At 48.1% G+C, this 21,024-nt stretch overlaps 1 protein-coding gene across 3 annotated transcripts in view; it reads left to right on the top strand.

Moving 5' to 3' along the window:
* SHD (Src homology 2 domain containing transforming protein D) overlaps window positions 1–21,024 on the top strand; it is a 62,489-nt gene that overhangs the window by 26,083 nt on the left and 15,382 nt on the right. Inside the window, exons 4-5 of one of the 3 annotated variants that reach the window (XM_060233432.1) lie at window positions 3,974–4,054; window positions 11,068–11,251. In XM_060233432.1, coding sequence (XP_060089415.1) covers window positions 3,974–4,054; window positions 11,068–11,251 — 265 coding nt within the window. Of the gene's footprint in view, window positions 1–3,970; window positions 4,055–11,067; window positions 11,252–21,024 lie in introns of all 3 variants that reach the window. The other 2 variants (XM_060233431.1, XM_060233433.1) reach the window with 2 other exon arrangements.

Raw genomic sequence — 21,024 nt, 5'->3', positions numbered from 1 at the left:
GAGGAAGGGAAGGGAGATTGGAGGCCGCTCTGAGACTCTGTCCTTGAAAGGGCAGCTTCTTGGAGAGCTCTCTCATCCCCACCTGCCTCACTGGGTGTCTATTGTGGGAGAGGAAGGGAAAGGAGATTGTGAGCCGCTCTGAGACTCTTTGGAGTGGGGGGCGGGATATAAATCCAATATCTTCATCTACCTCACAGGGTGTCTGTTGCGGGGGGGGGGAAGGTAAAGGAGATTGTGAGACGCTCTGAGACTCTTCGGAGTGGCGGGCTGGATATAAATCCAATGTCTTCTTCTTCTCTCTAATAACTATGACATGATTGGGATCTAGAATGTATATTAGAATTAGTTCATGTGGCATTGTAATGAGTGGTAATCTTTATGTGTACTGATTATTAGTGTGTATTTTGTGCGCTTTTAGCACTGTAGAAATAATCAGCAATTAATAAAATCAGAGGTGGGGGGAAGAGGGGGCAGCTGGATCCAAGTGGGCAGCTGTGTGGGTCTGAAGCAGTAGAACAAAGTAGGAGTCAAGTATCACCTTTAAGACCAACAAAGTTTTATTCAGGATGGAAGCTTTTGTGTGCTCTAAGCGCTCTTCATCAGATGAAGTGTGCTTAGAGCACACGAAAGCTTACATTCTGAATAAAACTTTGTTGGTCTTAAAGTTGCTACTTCACTCTAATTTGGGGTCTGGTGATTGTTAGCTGGCCTGCATCCGATCAAACAAGGGGACAATATAAGTCAGAATAGCAGATTGATGTCTATGTCATTAGGTGTGAAGAGTCTGCTGGAATGTCAGCTCTGGGTTTTTAATGAGGGCATTAGTTTCTCAGAGGTTTAATTTAACATGTAACACATATATGAACATCATTCCAGTTTGCCATTAGAAAAATACATTAAAATATAGTGGAAGATGGGTTTGGTAGATGTAATGAGATAAATAGCCAATATCCCTTATTTGAGTATGTCAGATAAGGAGACCCAGTTTGGTGTCGTGGTTAAGTGTGCAGACTCTTATCTGGGAGAACTGGGTTTGATTCCCCACTCCTCCACTTGCACCTGCTGGAAAAGCCTTGGGTCAGCCATAGCTCTGGCAGAGGTTGTCCTTGAAAGGGCAGCTTCTGAGAGAGCCCTCTCAGCCCCATCTGCCTCACAGGGTGTCTGTTGTGGGGGAGGAAGGGAAAGGAGATTGTAGGTCACTCTGAGACTCTCTCCTTGAAAGGGCAGCTTCTGGGAGAGCTCTCTCAGCCCCACCCATCTCACAGGGTGTCTGTTGGGGGGGAGGAAGGGAAAGGAGATTGTAGGCCACTCTGAGACTCTGTCCTTTAAAGGGCAGCCTCTGGGAGAGCTCTCTCAGCCCCTCCTGCCTCACAGGGTGTCTGTTGTGGGGGAGGAAGGGAAAGGAGATTGTAGACCGCTCTGAGACTCTGTCCTTGAAGGGGCAGCTTCTGGGAGAGCTCTCTCAGCCTCATCCACTTTACAGGGTGTCTGTTGTGGGGGAGGAAGGGAAAGGAGATTGTAGACCGCTCTGAGACTCTGTCCTTCAAGGGGCAGCTTCTGGGAGAGTTCTCTCAGCCTCATCCACCTTACAGGGTGTCTGTTGTGGGGGAGGAAGGGAAAGGAGATTGTAGGTCACTCTGAGACTCTGTCCTTGAAAGGGCAGCTTCTGGGAGAGCTCTCTCAGCCCCACCCATCTCACAGGGTGTCTGTTGGGGGGGAGGAAGGGAAAGGAGATTGTAGGCCACTCTGAGACTCTGTCCTTTAAAGGGCAGCCTCTGGGAGAGCTCTCTCAGCCCCTCCTGCCTCACAGGGTGTCTGTTGTGGGGGAGGAAGGGAAAGGAGATTGTAGACCGCTCTGAGACTCTGTTCTTCAAGGGGCAGCTTCTGGGAGAGTTCTCTCAGCCTCATCCACCTTACAGGGTGTCTGTTGTGGGGGAGGAAGGGAAAGGAGATTGTAGACCGCTCTGAGACTCTGTCCTTGAAAGGGCAGCTTTTGGGAGAGCTGTCAGCCCCACCCACCGCACAGCGTGTCTGTTGTGGGGAAGGAAGATAAAGAAGATTGTGAGCTGCTCTGACTCTGAGATTCAGAGTGGAGGGTGGGGTATAAATCCAATATCTTCTTCTTTAATACCAAAAAAAATGCTTTTCTGATACACTAGATAGCGGGTTTTCCTCGGGAGGGAGGCGCTCAGAAAGGACCCCTTCTCTTTCCTTCTCACATCTCATCATGCCGAATGGCTGGAGATTTTTCTGTCAGGCTGGTCAGCTCTCTTTGCACTTCACGTCACAGTGAATGAGCCGGGGAACAGTGCGGAACCTGAGGCCATTTTCCAGGTGGCTGAGCCCTCCCTCGCGCCTCAGGTGTCCTTTCGCTTCCTGGTGTGCCAGGTAGAGTGTGCATTTGAAGGACAAGGAGATTCGTGCTCTTCCCCTACTGCCTGGGGAAGCACATTATCAATCTCTTCTCCCTGCTTGACAAATCCAGAGCGAGTCCCTGCTAGGCAGATAGGCCTCTGGGTTAAAAAACACCTCCCCTGCCAATTCCTTCCGTGATTGGGCGAAGGATGCTGGTTCCAAAATGTAGGTCATAGTGAATGAATGCTCTCTCTCGGCCTTCCAGCCAGTCTTGTTTAGGGTGAGTCATCCCTCACCCATCTCCAGGGGTCGTTTTGTAGAAAAAGAGGTGCTGGAGCTCATCAGCTCAACTCATTTGCATATGCCGCACGCCCTCCTGGCATCACCGGAAGGTGCACGGAATGATATCGGCTCAGCATCTACCTTAAAATACTTACCGCATTAGAATTGTCATAATAAAGCCGGACTCCCATCATACTTTTAAAATTACTTTCTCCTACGGCGCAGAGTGGTAAAGCTGCAGTGCCCTCTGCTCACGCCCTGAGTTCGATCCCGGCGGAAGCTGGGTTCAGGTCGTCGGCTCCAGGTTGACTCAGCCTTCCGTCCTTCCGAGGTCGGTCAAAGGAGTACCCAGCTTGCTGGGGGGGGGGGGGAAGTGTAGAGGACTGGGGAAGGCAATGGCAAACCCTGTAAAAAAGTCTGCTGTGAAATTGTTGTGATGCGACGTCACCCCAGAGTCGGAAACGACTGGTACTTGCACAGGGGACTACCTTTACCTTTTTATTTTTATTTTTTAGTGGTGACTGGGGGTCATTTTGTAGAAAAATACGTGGTGGAGCGCATTAATATAACTCATTAGCATAACACCCCCCTATCCAAAAGCAACCCGATGCAAGAAAGGAGAGCCCCGGGCGAGCGAGGCCTGCTTGGGCTGGCTAGAGATCCAACCAGCCCAAGCAGGCCTCGATCACCTGGGGCTCTCCTGGGCCACCCCCCCCCCCACAGTCAAAAGGCCAGCAAGCTACCTGTCACCCAAAATCACATAAGAAGTGAGAAAGGGGGGGGGGCTTCTGGGGGCATGGCAAAGCCCCTGTCTGGCTGGCTGCCCGCTCTCCTAATGCAAGGATTGTTATGCAGCTGCACCTCCTACGCAATGGACAAGGTAGGTAGGTGGGAAGAAGGAGGGGGAACCCTCAGGTTCAGGAGCTGCGCTCCAGTGAGCTCGGACTGAATTCAAGAGCTGGTGATGACTGAATGAAGGGGGAGGGGAGGACAGCTGCCTTGCTTCCCTTGTCCGTCTGTCATTAGATCTTTCCTTTTTTATCATGTCTGTTTTGTCTCCCATTCTCCCCTCTCATCTCCCTTGTGCTCCTTTTCCCTTCTCGCCCATCTTCTCTTTTTCTCTCTTTCCTGCTTCCTTTCTCCTCTCGCCTTCCTGTGGTCCTTTCCCCCTTCTCCTCTCTCCCTTGCTGCAACCATCTCTCCCCTTGATCCTCCTTACCTTAATCCCAACCCACCCACCATCTCCTCTTCTCTCCTGTACCCCCCCCCCCTTTTCTTCTTTCCTTTCCTCCCATCTGGTTCTCTTCCTCTCCTCTGCTCCGTCCTCCTGCAGTAGATGTTAAGGAGACTAACGTATTACCCTGGCCACCGCCGGTGGGACAGCTCACAGGGACGGAGGAGCCCCTAGCTCCAGAAGGTGATTTATTTCTTTATTTATATTTCTTCATTTAATAGGCTTCTAAGGCTGAGCAGTCAGGTTAAAACGGATAAAAGGAAGTCCTTCTTCACCCAAAGAGTGATTAAGATGTGGAACTCATTGCCCCAGGAGGTGGTGGCAGCTATAAGCATAGCCAGCTTCAAGATGGGATTGGATAAAAATATGGAGCAGAGGTCCATCAGTGGCTAGTAGCCATAGTATGTATATATATGTGTGTGTGTGTGTGTGTGTGTGTATGCACACACACATATATTGGCCACTGTGTGACACAGAGTGTTGGACTGGATGGGCCACTGGCCTGATCCAACATGGCTTCTCTTATGTTCTTATCCACCTCACAGGGTGGTCTGTTGTGGGGGAGGAAGGGAAAGGAGATTGTAGGCCGTTCTGAGAGAAGGACTTTTCTTCCTTTCTCACAATACGAGAACTCGTGGGCATTCAATGAAATTGCTGAGCAGTCGGGTTAGAACGGATAAAAGGAAGTCCTTCTTCACCCGAAGGGTGATTAACATGTGGAATTCACTGCCACAGGAGGTGGCGGCGGCTACAAGCATAGCCAGCTTCAAGAGGGGATTGGATAAAAATATGGAGCAGAGGTCCATCAGTGGCTATTAGCCACAGCGTGTGTGTGTGTATATGTATATGTATGTATATATATATATATATTGGCCACTGAGTGACACAGAGTGTTGGACTGGATGGGCCATTGGCCTGATCCAACATGGCTTCTCTTATGTTCTTAATGTGCGCATGTGCGTAATAGTGGAGAAGAAATAGCTGCATGGAGTGATTCGAATTGCAGTATGGCAGTCTGATGGATAATATCCGGAACAAAGATATTTGGAACAGAACCGGGTCAGTTTAATACGGACTCAACACACTGTGTGAAAAGGGCCATAGCCAAAGCATCTTATAAACATACCCTGATATACAGAACACCTAAAAGGAAAACAAAGGAAGGACACAATCTAGAAAGTTCTTAACAAGCAGTCCCACGTAGTCAACAATCAGTCCTTCCACCGTCAAAGGAATCCTCGGCCCAGTTGCTCCTGAGGAGAACCTGTAGTGTTTCTGAAGAGTCCCAATTCCAAATATGTTATGTACACAGCATCACACAGCGACGAGGCAGGACTTTTTGGAAATTATAACGTAATTATGTGCAAAGAATTGGAATCTTGCTGTGCTCTGAGAGAGTTATTGACAGCTGGTCGAAGCTTGTAGTCAAACGAGGGAATATAAAGTACTACCTTGTTGTGTGATGCTGTGTACAGAACATATTTGGAATGGGGACTCTTCAGACTGCACACAATGCAGTCAATGCAGCCACAAAATGGCTGCCCCAGGAGGTGGAGCCAGTCACAAAATGGCTGCCCCAGGAGGTGGAGCCAGTCACAAAATGGTTGCCGCAGGAGGTGGAGCCAGTCACAAAAGGGTTGCCGCAGCTTACTTTCAGTCATGCAGTGAAGATTCTTTGGCTGCAGTGGCAACTGCTGCCAAAGTGATGTCACTAAAAATCTGCGTAGCTAGCCAGAAACCTCACTGGGCAAAAGTCTTACATCACCCTGCCCACTTTCTAAAACACTTAGTGAGCACCAGGAAAGGCGCTGGAGGATGCCGTGAAGCTCAGTGGCACCATGCTAGGGAGGTATGGCCTAGGGCCACCTAGTAAAAGGGACAGTTCTGGCCCAATTCCTCTTGAAGTCTGATTCGACTAGGAGAATTTCTAAGCTTAATTCAGGAATGGGGGCATGAATGTGCCAAGTACCATGGCTCTCATTTCATGCATATAATTATATCTCTCCTCTCTGTTATAAATTTGCACATCTGGAATGGCAAAACATCCTTCCCCAAAGCAGCCAGCCTGTCGTGCGGGGCGATCATCCGCACGATTGCATCAGGGCCCCTTGCGAGGTGAGGTTCTGTTGATGTGCCCCACGCATCTGACGCCGCACACAAAAAAGAATCTTTTCTGTAGCTGTGTGTACAATCATTGCCAGATTGCATTGGGCGGGTGGAGCGCAATATTTTATCAGCGCACATCATTTGTGTCGAGAAGGGGGGAAAGGCACGAATGGACTGAAAGAGCTGTGGGAACTCGTGCGTGGAGAGCACAACTGTGCACCATTCAGAGTTCTTTAAACAGAACAAAACGAGATAATGGAGGATTCCCAATGCATCCAACTGCTCCGCAGAAACCGGGCTGGGTAATTTAGACCATCGAAATCCACTGAGAAATACAGATTAAAAAACCATTTCGAACGCTTCCCTGCTAGACAGACGAGTTGTGCCACAGCCATTCGGCGCTTTCAGAGTCAAGATGGTTTTATTTCAGAAGGCTTTGAGACTGAGCTGTTGCACTGTGGTTGGGCCGTCTCTCCTCTTTCCTTTTCACGAATGGGAGGAGTCTAATTTTTCTGCTTTTGCTCTTTTGGCTGGTTTCCTGGGATCAGGGCTCTTTTTGGAGCAGGAATGCAATTCCGGCTGGCTTGGTGTCAGGGGGTGTGGCCAGATATGCAAACGAGCCCCTACTGGGCTTCTGCAAAAAAGCCTTGTGCAAAAATGGTGACCTCAGGGGGTGTGTGGCCTGATATGCAAATAAGTTCCTGCTGGGCTTTTCCCACACAAAAAAGCCTCGCTTAAGATGGCTGGTTACTGGGATATTGTGGATGCATTTCTGATTTGAGCACTTTCCCAGTCATAAGAACATCAGAGAAGCCATGTTGGATCAGGCCAATGGGCCCTCCAGTCCAACACTCTGTGTCACACAGTGGCCAAAAAAACCCAGGTGCCATCAGGAGGTCCACCAATGGGGCCAGGACAATAGAAGCCCTCCCACTGTGCCTCCCCAAGCACACAGAATACAGAGCATTGCTCTGCATACAGAATACAGAGCCCCAGACAGAGAGTTCCAGTGATAAGCTGTGGCTAAGAGCCACTGATGGACCTCTGCTCCATATGCGTATCCATTCCCCTCTTGAAGCTGTCTATGCTTGTTGCAGCCACTGCCTCCTGTGGCAGTGAATTACAAATGTTAATCACCTTCTGGGTGAAGAAGGACTTCCTTTTATCCATTCTAACCTGACTGCTCAGCAATTTCATTGAATGTCCACGAGTTCTCATATTGTGGAAAAGGAAAGGTCCCCTATGCAAGTACCAGTCGTTTCTGACTCTGGGGTGATGTTGCTTTCACAACGTTTTCACAGCAGACTTTTAACGGGGTGGTTTGCCATTGCCTTCCCCAGTCCTCTACGCTTTCCCCCCCAGCAAGCTGGGTACTCGTTTTACCAACCTCGGAAGGATGGAAGGCTGAATCAACCTCGAGCCGGCTACTTGAAAACCCAGCTTCTACCAGGGATCAAACTCAAGTCGTAAGAAGAGCGAAAATGAGAAAAGTACTTCTTTCTCTTCCTTCTCTATCCCAGGCATAATCTTGTAAACCTCTATCATGTCACCCCTCAGTCGACGTTTCTCCAAACTAAAGAGCCCCAAGCGCTTTAACCTTTCTTCATAGGGAAAGTCACAAAAACGGCTTATAAATAGATTAGTTTGGTGTAGTGGTTAAGTGTGCGGACTCTTATCTGGGAGAACCGGGTTTGATTCCCCACTCCTCCACTTGCACCTGCTAGCATGGCCTTGGGTCAGCCAGAGCTCTGGCAGAGGTTGTCCTTGGAAGGGCAGCTGCTGTGAGAGCCCTTTCCAGCCCCACCCACCTCACAGGGTGTCTGTTGTGGGGGAGGAAAATAAAAGAGATTGTAGGCCGCTGTGAGACTCTGTCCTTGAAAGGGCAGCTTCTGGGAGAGTTCTTTCAGCCCCACCCACCTCACAGGGTGTCTGTTGTGGGGGAGGAAGGGAAAGGAGATTGTAGGCCGCTCTGAGACTCTGTCCTTGAAAGGGCAGCTTCGGGGGGAGCTCTCTCAGCCCCACCCACCTCACAGGATGTCTGTTGTGGGGGAGGAAGGTAAAGGAGATTGTAGGCTGCTCTGAGAGACTGTCCTTGAAAGGGCAGCTTCTGGGAGAGCCCTCTCAGCCCCACCCACCTCACAGGGTGTGTGTTGTGGGGGAGGAAGGTAAAGGAGATTGTGAGCCGCTCTGAGACTTTTCGGAGTGGAGGGCGGGATATAAATCCAATATCTTCTTCTTAGTTGTCTAAAAAAAATGTGGTAAAAATGCAGCCTACAATCTCCTTTCCCTTCCTCCCCCCCAACAGACACCCTGTGAGGCGGGTGGGCTGAGAGAGCTCTCCCAGAAGCTGCCCTTTCAAGGACAGAGTCTCAGAGCGGCCTACAATCTCCATCAGGACTTCTTTCCCTGGGGTATTGCAGCGGAATGGAGTTCCGGAACCTCTTTGTAGAAACAAAATTGCAGAAAATGTTTAAAAGTTCAAGAGGGGCACCAATGTGTTTTGCCTTCATTTCCCTCTCGAGAGTTCTGGCACCTCTTTTTCCAGAAGAAAAGCCCTCCTTAGCATTAAACGTCCAGAGTAACTCTGGGCACATTCGCAATTGTTTTTGTAAGTCCTGTGAAAGGTAGACCAGGGGTGGCCAAATTGTGGCTCGGGAGCTGCGTGTGGCTCTTTTGAACATATTGTGTGGCTCTCGAAGCCCCCATGGCCCCATTGGCTGGCTTGGAGAAGTTAATGTTTAAAGTTAAAGTTGCTTTCTTTCCCCCTCCCCTTCCCTCCCCCATCTATTTGTCTTCCTCTCTCCCTCCCGTCTTGTGGCTCTCAAACATCTGACGTTCATGTCTGGCGGCTCTCAAACATCTGACATTTATTCTACGAGGCTCTTACATTAAGCAAGTTTGGCCACCCCTGAGGTAGACCAATATATTGTATAATAGTTGGCCTAAGACAACCTAGTGAGGTCACGTCAGAGCTGAGATTTGAACCAGGGTCCTCAGCTCCGGCTTTTAAGTTTTGTATATCTGTGCAACTAAGGAGCGATTATTTTCTGGGCTGTCCCCCTTGCAGGCTGCATGTTTGTTTTTACGAAACTTCCTGCCAAAAATAAAAATTAAAGGTTTGGAACACTTTCCCTATGAAGAAAGGTTAAACTGCTTGGGGCTCTTTAACTTGGAGAAACGCCGACTGCGGGGTGACATGAGAGAGGTTTACAAGATAATGCATGGAATGGAGAAGGTAGAGAAAGAAGTACTTTTCTCCCTTTCTCACAATACAAGAACTCGTGGGCATTTGATGAAATTGCTGAGCAGTCGGGTTAGAACGGATAAAAGGAGGTCCTTCTTCACCCAAAGGGTGATTAACATGTGGAATTCACTGCCACAGGAGGTGGTGGCGGCTACAAGCATAGGCAGCTTCAAGAGGGGATTGGATAAAAATATGGAGCAAAGGACCATCAGCAGCTATTAGCTACAGTATATATATATATATATATATATATATATATATATATATATATATATATATATATGTGTGTGTGTGTATATGTGTGTGCATATATATATATGTATGTCACACACACATATATTGGCCACTGTGTGACAGAGAGTGTTGGACTGGACGGGCCATTGGCCTGATCCAACATGGCATCTCTTATGTCTGGGGCAGTGATGCTCTGTATTCTTGGTGCTTGGAGCGCCAACAGTGGGAGGGCTTCTAGTGTCCTGGCCCCACTGATGGACCTCCTGATGGCACCTGGGTTTTTTGGCCCCTGTGTGACACAGAGTGTTGGACGGGATGGGCCATTGGCCTGATCCAGCATGGCTTCTCTTATGTGACACAGAGTGTTGAACTGGATGGGCAATTGGCCTGATCCAACATGGCTTCTCTTATGTTCTTATGTGACACAGAGTGTTGTGCTGGAGGGGCCATTGGCCTGATCCAACAAGGCTTCTCTTCTGTTCTTCTGTGACACAGAGTGTTGGACTGGATGGGCCATTGGCCTGATCCTACATGGCTTCTCTTATGTTCTTATGTGACACAGAGTGTTGAACTGGATGGGCCATTGGCCTGATCCAACATGGCTTCTCTCATGTTCTTAAGAAACAGCTCTCTGAAGATGAAAGAATTAGCATCCTGAAGAGATGCTGAAAACCTTTCTCCCTGGTATGCTAGATTTCAGCCACTGGCCGCCTGAAATGGGTACCACCCAGGACAAGCGTTATCACTAGGACCACTGACTCCAGATTTGGAAATTCTTAGAGATTTGGGGGCAGAGTTTGGGAATGGTGGAATTTTGAGAGGGAAGGCCACAGCTGAGTATACAATACCATACGGTCTGCCCTCCAAAACTGCCGTTTTTCTCCAAGGGAACTGATCTCCATTCTCCGCAAGTAAGCTGTAATTCTTGGAAATCTCATGGTACCACCTGGAGATTGGCAACCCTAGGCACTGTTTAGGATGAGCATTATCACTGTTTATATATAAACAGGTATAGTTGCAACCCTATAACCACTTCATGAGGTGTTTGAAAATGTGCCAGATTTTTGTGTGGCCCTGGCTTCAGGTGTTCTGATGAACGAAAAACAATGACAGATTCATTATAAAAAGGTTTATTTTGGAATGGAGAACCATAATACTGTCAAGGTAGGTAGCCATTTTAGCCTGTCTGGAGCAGGAGAAAAGAGCCAGAGTCATAGAATAGAATCATGGAGTTGGAAGGGACCTCCAGGGTCATCTAGTCCAAGCCCCTGAACAATGCAGGAAACTCACAAACACCTCCCCCTGAATTCACAGGATCCTCATTGCTGTCCGATGGCCATCTAGCCTCTGTTGAAAAACCTCCAAGGAAGGAGAGCCCACCACCTCCCGAGGAGGAAGCCTGTCCCACTGTGGAACTGCTGTAACGGTCACCTTCAAGACTAACACAGTTTGGCTCTTTTCTAATAAAACTCTCAGGTTTTTGTTGTTGTTTTTAATGCCATTTTTACTTTTTGGCCCCCAGCATCTCAGCCCATCTCCTCTCTCTCTCTCTCTCTCTCTCTCACCCCACCTAATGCTTTTGTGGCCTTCTGTCTTCCTGCTGTCTACACAGTGCAGTTTGAGACCCCTGAGTGGGAACGGACGTCCTCAATTTCCTCCTCTTCGGTGCACATGGAGCGTTTGCACCAGCCAAAACACCTGACGGGCAGTTCCAAGTTTGGCCGCTCCCAGAGTCCGGAGGGCAGCCCCCCTGCGGCGGAGTGGGTAGACCCCTCCCTTCCACTGGAAAATCAAGCGTAAGTGTGTGTGTGGGGGGGTGTTGGGCTAAAGCTCTGAGACTCAAATGCATTCCCCCCCCCAATAGTTTTTATTGGTCATTTTGTTATGTAGCAATACAAACTTATACATTATTTAACAATATTAACAAATACATACTTTTCCACGTCACTGATGTCAGACTTATTTTTACAAGTAAATAACTGCATATTAGGCCATACTCCTCCCACCCCTGATATTGCCATTGTTTCACCCAGGGCTTTTTTGTAGGAAAAGCCCAGTAGGAACTCATTTGCATATTAGGCCACACCCCCTGATGCCAAGTAAGCCAGAACCGTATTCCTGGTCAAAAAAAGCCCTGCTTTTACCATAAATGAAAAGATTCTATAACAGTTGGTGTTTCAGATCTTTCTTGTAGGAATTCAAAAACTGGAAACCAGACAGTCACTATATCGGAAAAGCTGTCAGAGTCCCTTAATGGTTTTGATGGAGAGCCAGTTTGGTGTAGTGGTTAAGTGTGCTGAATCTTATCTGGGAGAACCGGGTTTGATTCCCCACAACTCCACTTGCAGGGGAGGAAGGGAAAGGAGATTGTGGGCTGTTCTGAGACTCTGTCCTTGAAAGGGCAGCTTCTGGAAGAGCTCTCTCAGCCCCACCCACCTCACAGGGTGTCTCTTGTGGGGGAGAAAGGAAAAGGACATTGTGAGCCGCTCTGAGACTCTGTCCTTGAAAGGAAAGTTTCTAGGAGAGCTCTCTCAGCCCACCCACCTCACAGGGTGTCTTTGTGAGGAAGGCAAGGAGATTGTAGGCCGCTCTGAGACTCTGTCCTTGAAAGGGCTGCTACTGTGAGAGCCCTCTCAGTCCCACTCGCCTCACAGGGTGTCTGTTGTCGGGGAGGAAGGTAAAGGAGATTGCTCTGAGACTCTTCAGAGTGGAGGGCGAGCTATAAATCCAATATCTTCATCTTCTTCTTCTTCTTGATTTGTCATTAAGTTTTGCTAGGATATATAAATTCCAGAGTTTATTATGCCAGGTTTTTAAGGATGGAATTTTATCAATTTACCATGGACTGGCTATTGTTGATCTAGGGGTGGGGAACGGTGGCTCTCCAGATGTTTTTTGCCTACAACTCCCATCAGCCCCTGCCAGCATGGCCAGTGGCTGGGGCTGGTGGGAGTTGTAGGCGAAAAACATCTGGAGAGCCACTGTTCCCCACGCCTTAGCGGGATATAGTAATCAGATAATTCTTTCCTGTACAACTTTGGGAACTTTGTTCTCTGGTCTGAAATTCAGTAGCAAAGCTTCTGGTGTCATCGAAATATTTTGTGGAGTTAGAGTATGAATAATAATAATAATAATAATTATTATTATTATTTATATCCCGCCCTCCCCGCCGAAGCAGGCTCAGGACGGCTCACAGAACATAAATACAGCATTACAATAGTAAAATAAGAAAACAAATAAAATATCCCAATTTACAGTTATTACTCAGTTAAGCATTAAAACATCAATAAAACAAAATTTAAAACCACAGATTAATTTGGTGCTACGAATATAACATAGCTTTGCATAGTGATGGTATAATAATTCCACATTAAAAAGCCAGCTGGAAGAGGACGGTCTTACAGGCCTGGTGGAATTGGTTAAGGTCCCGCAAGGCCCACACCTAGGCTTTGCAACCCTCCCGCCCTGGCGGGGGACTGCAGGATTTCCAGCCTCTTCCCCCGCTCCCCAAAAAAACGGAAGTGGGGGGAGGGCGGGGAAACGGCGCCAAGGAGGGCGGCGAGCCGCCCCATCTCGGAGCGGGTGACGCGGCTGCCGCCTCTTCTCCACTCACCGTAGCTGGGAGCTGTAGCCGAAAAGGCCCTCTCTCTTGTTTTCAATTTGAGTTCCTTCGGCCCAGGGATTCTCAGCAGGTTTTGCGAGCTAGATCAAAGCACTCTCTGGGGAACATATGGGGAGAGATGGTTCCTAAGGTAGACAGGTCCTCAGCCATATAGGGCTTTAAAGGTAGTAACCAGCACCTTATAACGAATCCGGTACACAATGGGCAGCCATTTAACACTGCTTTCCAGAAGGGTTGGATTACTGGGCATTCAGGGCTCAAGTGCATTTGAAAAACTTTATTCAGTAAGACAAGGGAGAGCCTGCCAACGTCAGCTTTGGAGGCTTGGGTTCCAGTATTCCACTCAGCCCTGCAACACGAGGACCTTAGGAAAAGGCCTTCTCTCTTTTTTTGCCTCATCTCCTTCCCAGTGTTGTGGGGATAAGGTGGTGGAGCAGAAAGCACCCCATTTGCCACCTTGATGTCCTTGGAAGGTGTACAGTTGAGAGAAGTCACTCCAGAAATACAAACGCAAGCACAACCCAAAGGTTATAGTGACAAATGACTGATATGTGTATAAAATTACAATACAATAAAGAGAAAGGAGAAGAAGAATTGCAGATTTATGCCCCGCCCTTCTCTCTGAATCAGGGACTCAGAGCGGCTTACAATATCCTTTATCTTCTCCCCCCACAACCGACACCCTGTGAGGCAGGTGCGGCTGAGAGAGCTCTCCCAGAAGCTGCCCTTTCAAGGACAGATTCTCAGAGCAGCCCACTATCTCCTTTCCCTTCCTCCCCCACAACAGTCACCCTGTGAGGTGGGTGGGGCTGAGAGAGCTCTCCCAGAAGCTGCCCTTTCAAGGACAGAGTCTCAGAATGGCCTACAATCTCCTCTCCCTTCCTCCCCCACAACAGGCACCCTGTGAGGTGGGTGGGGCTGAGAGAGCTCTCCCAGAAGCTGCCCTTTCAAGGACAGAGTCTCAGAGCAGCCCACTATCTCCTTTCCCTTCCTCCCCCACAACGAAAACCCTGTGAGGCGAATGGGGCTGAGAGAGCTCTCCCAGAAGCTGCCCTTTCAAGGACAGAGTCTCAGAACGGCCTACAATCTCCTTTCCCTTCCTCCCCACAACAGACACCCTGTGAGGCGGGTGGGGTGTGCTCTCCCAGAAGCTGCCCTTTCAAGGACAGAGTCTCAGAATGGCCTACAATCTCCTCTCCCTTCCTCCCCCACAACAGGCACCCTGTGAGGTGGGTGGGGCTGAGAGAGCTCTCCCAGAAGCTGCCCTTTCAAGGACAGAGTCTCAGAATGGCCTACAATCTCCTCTCCCTTCCTCCCCCACAACAGGCACCCTGTGAGGTGGGTGGGGCTGAGAGAGCTCTCCCAGAAGCTGCCCTTTCAAGGACAGAGTCTCAGAACGGCCTACAATCTCCTTTCCCTTCCTCCCCACAACAGACACCCTGTGATGTAGGTGAGGCTGAGAGGGCTCTCCCAGAAGCTGCCCTTTCAAGGACAACCTCTGCCAGAGCTCTGGCTGACCCAAGGCCATTCCAGCAGGTGCCAGTGGAGGAGTGGGGAATCTGTTGGGGTTTAGAAACACTTTAGCAGAGTTGCGTGGAGAGAACCACAAAGATAAACAAGCCAGGCACACAGTTTAGCTTAAGAACAAAGTAGTTTACTTTTACTATGAGGAAAGGGTTACTGGGATTACTAGAAAACAAAGAAGGACTCAATATCCTATCTAGCTCTCTAAGCTACATCTCGACACTGAGATGTCCAAACTCTAACTGCCAGGCAGATCTGAGGACTTACACAAAGGGCTGTAAAACTGACCAAATGGTTTTCCCCAGACCACCTCCCAAATATATGGATTAACCAATTAGGGCATTGCTTCAATGGTCACTTTACATTTTGACACCTAGCCTGAGCGGGAAATACGTGCACACATTCTCATTGGCTCTATCTCTCACTGGCTAAGCATCAGCATGCATATGCATTCATTTAGTTAACTCATGACAACAGGAAGTGAAATTGCAACAGAAAACCCAACAATCCCCTTCTCAAGTTCACGAACTGAAGTCATGAAGTTTCAGCTTCTCTCTCAGGTGCTCAAACTTCTTCTTGGTGAGCGGCTTGGTCAGGATGTCAGCAATCATTTCTTCTGAAGGACAAAACTTTACTTCAATCATTCCTTGTTGCTGCAACACCCTCACCTTGTGGTATCTTACAGAAATGTGCTTGGTCTTGCCTTTGACACTTTCACTCTTGATCAAACTTAGGCAAGGTGTGTTATCTTCAAACAGGGTTACTGGAATAGGCTCTTCTATTCCAAAGTCTTTCAGCAGGTGTAGAATCCATTCAAGCTCATTGCAGGCACCTGCTGCAGAATCAAACTCAGCTTCTGTTGAGGACATGGCTACTATACTCTGCTTGCGACTTGTCCAGCTGATCGGGTTGCTTCCGTAGAAAAACAGATGCCCACTAACTGATTTGCGTTCAGTAGTGTCTTCGGCCCAATCTGCATCCATGTATCCAACCAATCTTGGGTCGTCATCAGCTGCAATCTTCAGTTTCAGGTCAGCTGTCCCAATAAGATACTTAACAAGTCTCTTCACTGCTTTCCAATCATGGTGATTAGGTGAGCTTGTCTTTCTGCTCAAGATTCCAACAGCTGCACTTATGTCAGGTCGGGTGAGTTGAGCTAGATACTGAAGTTTCCCAATGGTCTCTCTGTACAGACGATTGTCCTTTAGAGGCACTCCATCTTCCAGCTTGAGGTAAGATGGGTCAAGTGGGAAACTTGCTCTCTTGACATCTTCCAGGCTCAGTGCCTTAGCAAGATTCAGGATTTTGGTTCTTTGACTCAGAAGAAAACTTCCATTCTCTGTTCTTTCTATCTGTACTCCAAGATAGTGGTTCAGAGTTCCAAAACGTTTTACTTCCACTTCTGCATTCAGCTTGTCAACTATCTCTTGCACATCAGATTCACATTGACAGCATAACAACAGTCCATCAGTTGACATCAGTACATACTGGCATTTATCATTCTTCAGTTTGAAGAACAGGCTGGGTTCTACTTTCCCTTGCTGGAACCCTTGCTTCTGCAGAAAAGCAGTTAGCACTTCACTCAGTCCTTTATCAGGTAAGTTTTCCTTGAGGTTTGCCTTTTCAGTCTCAAGGTGCTGCACATGCATTCCTTTCTGTGCTGCTATACTCAGTAGGATTCTGAGAGTGGCATACTTTACAATCAGCTCCCTTGGGATTTCCTCATTGTCTGAGGATTCTTCTGCAGTTTGCAGAACATTACAAAGTCCATATCTGGCAGGTGGTACACCCTTGTTGCTCCTCTGAGATTGCCTCACAGTACTGCCTGTCTCCCCTTCTGGCCCAGCTTGATCTGCCTCCCCTTCTGCTTCTGGGGTGCTTTCTGGCCTACCTTGAGGGTTGGCGCTACTGGCAGTCAGCCAATCGGCCATTTCAGTGAGGGACATTCCTGCATCAGCTTCCTGATCTTCCTGCACTGTGGGCTTCGCTGTCTCAGGTATCAGGGGTACACTGCTCTCACCAATATCCACAGCATTGCATTCCTTAGATAACAGAGTCTTTGCATTCATCACATCACCTTTTACAGTCTCTAGAGACTTCTCATTGTGCACTGGCTTTCTCTTGCTATAGGGTGGCGCTGTGCCTTTCCCTTTCTCACATGCATCACAAGCTTGCAACTTTTGGCCACATCCTGCAAACTTTTCTTTGCATGTGTTCAGTGACTTCTCAACAGATCTCACATTATAGATATGACCTACTTCTTCAGGATTCAGATAGTATGCACCTTCGAATCTTTCTGCTTCAAAAATCATGTCTCTCCCTGAGTGGGCAATGGTGCATTTTCTATCTTTAATCAAAAACGTATTTCCTTGATCTGTTAACTTCATTACAGAGATTAAATTCTGATCTGCTTGCTCAGAGTAAACACAGTCTTTCAGCAACACATCAACCAGCTCTCTATCCTTTGAGTAGAGTGAAAACTTAACGTCTCCAACCCCATTTGTTTGCAAAATATCACCATTTGCAAGCTTCAGAGATCTCTGCTCCCTTTCATCTAGATAAACAAACCATCTTCTCAATCTACATATATGCGTAGTCGACCCAGTGTCCAGCAAAAAGGCTTTCTTTGCATAGTCATTAGCCCTTAACATGAACGAAACTTCAGCACGTGGCTTTTCTTTTGTTAGTGAGCCTTTGGGCCCCTGCGGGGAAAGACTTCTCTTCTCTTTGTCTGAGAAGGCTGGGCTATCACCTTTAAATCTCCCTTGCTTTGATTTACAGGACCTGGCTAAGTGCCCTGGTCTGAAACATCGGTGACAGATTCTTTGATCCTTGCCCCCTTCTTCCTTCACAGCCAACGCTTGCATCTGGCTTGACATTTTAGAGAGTTTCCGTTTAACACTCAAATCTCTCAAATATGCAATTGTGAAATCAATATCAATCTTTTCTCTGGATTCAACGGGCGCAAGTACACTTTCATAGGATTCTGGAAATGAGGAGACAATTACTGCCTGCAACTCTTCAGTGGAAACTGTTCCTCCTGCAGACCTTAATTCAGCTGCAAGAGCCAGGATCCTATCTAGGTGATTTGAGATATCACCCCCTGGGGCAAGACTGAGGGAGTAGAGGCGTTTGCGCAAATACTGCCTCTGAATAAAGGTGCGTTGCCCGTACTTTGAATTCAGATTATTCCAAATCTCCTTTACATGGTCACAATTAACAACAATGGCTGTCTCTTGGGATGAGACTGAACTCAGTATCAGCAGTTTAGCCTTGAGTTCGTCTGTATCAAACTTTTCTCTTTGCTCTTGAGACAAATCCTCTGGAATTACATAGTCCAGCACATATTTAATTTGTTGCACACCCAGAGCGCACTCCACTCCCATTTTCCATAAAAGGAAGTTATCCCTGCTCAGCTTAGGGATGCTTAACTTGTGGGAATTTTCCATATTGCATACGACCTGCTCTGATGGCTGTGACATTCTTTCCTCAGTCGAAGATGCTCCGGCAGAACTTGCGGGCGCTTGCCTCACTCTGGGTCTTCTTCTCCGACGGGACATCAAAGAGAATCCGTTCCTTTGTTCCCAAGCGGCCAGCCAGCGACCACGAGCGATGGGGAAGGAATTCCTTCAGATGCAAATCCGTGAACAATAGACCTGAGCACCTCTCTTTAACTTTCTTAGCTAACTGCCTTGGCTTATTGTGCGCAGCGATGAAGTTTACTGCGGCCCTCAACCTTTGTTGGGGTTTAGAAACACTTTAGCAGAGTTGCGTGGAGAGAACCACAAAGATAAACAAGCCAGGCACACAGTTTAGCTTAAGAACAAAGTAGTTTACTTTTACTATGAGGAAAGGGTTACTGGGATTACTAGAAAACAAAGAAGGACTCAATATCCTATCTAGCTCTCTAAGCTACATCTCGACACTGAGATGTCCAAACTCTAACTGCCAGGCAGATCTGAGGACTTACACAAAGGGCTGTAAAACTGACCAAATGGTTTTCCCCAGACCACCTCCCAAATATATGGATTAACCAATTAGGGCATTGCTTCAATGGTCACTTTACATTTTGACACCTAGCCTGAGCGGGAAATACGTGCACACATTCTCATTGGCTCTATCTCTCACTGGCTAAGCATCAGCATGCATATGCATTCATTTAGTTAACTCATGACAACAGGAAGTGAAATTGCAACAGAAAACCCAACAGAATCAAACCCGGTTCTCCCACATAAGAGTCCACTCACAACCACTACACCAAACTGGCTCTTCTTAATGAAGTCCCTTAATGAAAAACACCAAAAAGTGTCATTTCCTTGCATCCAAAGCGGACTTGGCATCAGTTCGAGCAGATGCAAAAGCATTCAGTTTTCCACATGTAGGAAGAAGGTGGAATCCCCTGGACAGGTTGTCGACTTCTGCCACCCGTTTCAACGCGGGATGTTCCACAGTATTTATACAATGCATAATTTTGCAATAGTCAGGCAAAATTCATTGGGACCCGGAGTCTCCACAAGACGCTCTCTCAGTTGTGGCTCAGGCTCCTGAACGGCTCAAAGCGTGTTTGACCTTGGAAACAGAGCAAGAGCTGTCTGGCACAGCTGTATCATAATGCACTCGGAGAGAGAATTTTCTCAAGGGACAGTAAAAGAATGGTGCTATAAATACAATGTCGTACATTCTGGCTTCCACTGTTTGCTAGGATAGGCTCTAGAGCTCTCCTCTCCTTCCCTTTTTTTGTTCTCTGAGGCCAAACACAAGAAGATGAGACGAGGGGCTTCAACTGCCCCCTCCCTTCCCCACCACATAGAATCATAGAGTTGGAAGGGATCTCCAGGGTCATCCAGTCCAACCCCCTGCACAATGCAGGAAACCCGGAAAATACCTACGCCAAATTCACAGGATCTTCATCGCTGTCTGATGGCCATCCAGCCTCTGTTTAAAAACCTCCAAGGAAGGAGAGCCCACCACCTCCCAAGGAGGAAGCCTGTTCCACTGAGGAACCGCTCTAACGGTCAGGAAGTTCTTCCTAATGTTGAGCCAGAAACTATTTTGATTTAATTTCAACCCATTGGTTCTGGTCTTACCTTCCGGGGCCACAGAAAACAATTCCACACCATCCTCTATATCAGGGGTGGCCAATGGTAGCTCTCCAGATGTTTTTTGCCTACAATTCCCATCAGCCCTAGCCAGCATGGCCAATGGCTGGGGCTGATGGGAGTTGTAGGCAAAAACATCTGGAGAGCTACCGTTGGCCAGCCCTGCTCTATATGACAGCCCTTCAAGTACTATCACCTCTCAGCCGCCTCCTCTCCAGGCTGAACATGCCCAGCTCCTTCAACCTTTCTTCATAGGACTTGGTCTTCAGACCCCACAGCATCTTCATTGCCATACTCTGGACTCGTTGATGTCTCGTCTGCCTTCAAGAGCTCACCAGGCTATCTACCTTCTCTCGATACCATTCCCTCCCTCCATTGCTTCAGTTTTCCACTAGCCACCTGCACTTTTTTCTTTCTTTATGGCCTTTCCCTTGTCTGCTCCCAATATGATCAACCCATGATGCCAATTCCCCTCCCTTACTCTTTTCTTTCCTCACCTAGAATCATAGAGCTGGAGGGGACCTCCAGGGTCATCTAGTCCAACCCTCTGCACAATGCAGGAAACCCGCAAATACCTACCCCAAATTCACAGGATCTTCATCCCTGTCTGATGGCCATCCAGCCTCTGTTTAAAAACCTCCAAGGAAGGAGAGCCCATCACCTCTGTTCCACTGAGGAACCGCTCTAACGGTCAGGAAGTTCTTCCTAATGTTGAGCCGGAAACTATTTTGATTTAATTTTAACCCATTGGTTCTGGTCCTACCTTCCGGGGCCACAGAAAACAATTCCACACCATCCTCTATATCAGCGGTGGCCAACGGTAGCTCTCCAGATTTTTTTGCCTACAATTCCCATCAGCCCTAGCCAGCATGGCCAATGGCCGGGGCTGATGGGAGTTGTAGGCAAAAACATCTGGAGAGCTACCGTTGGCCACTCCTGCTCTATATGACAGCCCTTCAAGTACTATCACCTCTCAGCCGCCTCCTCTCCAGGCTGAACATCCCCAGCTCCTTCAACCTTTCCTCATAGGACCCCTGACCAAAATTGGTTTGGGGGGTCCCTCATGGCTCCTTCCTGGTTTTGAGCTGCATCAGACCCCCACCTCCATGGAAAAACCATCTAGTTTGGCTGTGGGGGCACTGGAGTCACTGCTAGAAAGTAACCGAAGTCCTTCACCCAAAGGGTGATTAACACATGGAATTCACTGCCACAGGAGGTGGTGGCAGCTACAAGCAGAGACGGCTTCAAGAGGGGATTGGATCAACATATGGAGCAGAGGTTCATCAGTTGCTCTTAGCCACAGCGTATTGATGGAACTCTCTGT

The sequence above is a fragment of the Heteronotia binoei genome, chromosome 2 (assembly GCF_032191835.1).
Source record: "Heteronotia binoei isolate CCM8104 ecotype False Entrance Well chromosome 2, APGP_CSIRO_Hbin_v1, whole genome shotgun sequence".
NCBI lineage: Eukaryota > Metazoa > Chordata > Lepidosauria > Squamata > Gekkonidae > Heteronotia > Heteronotia binoei.
This window is presented reverse-complemented; position numbering and strand designations above follow the sequence as displayed.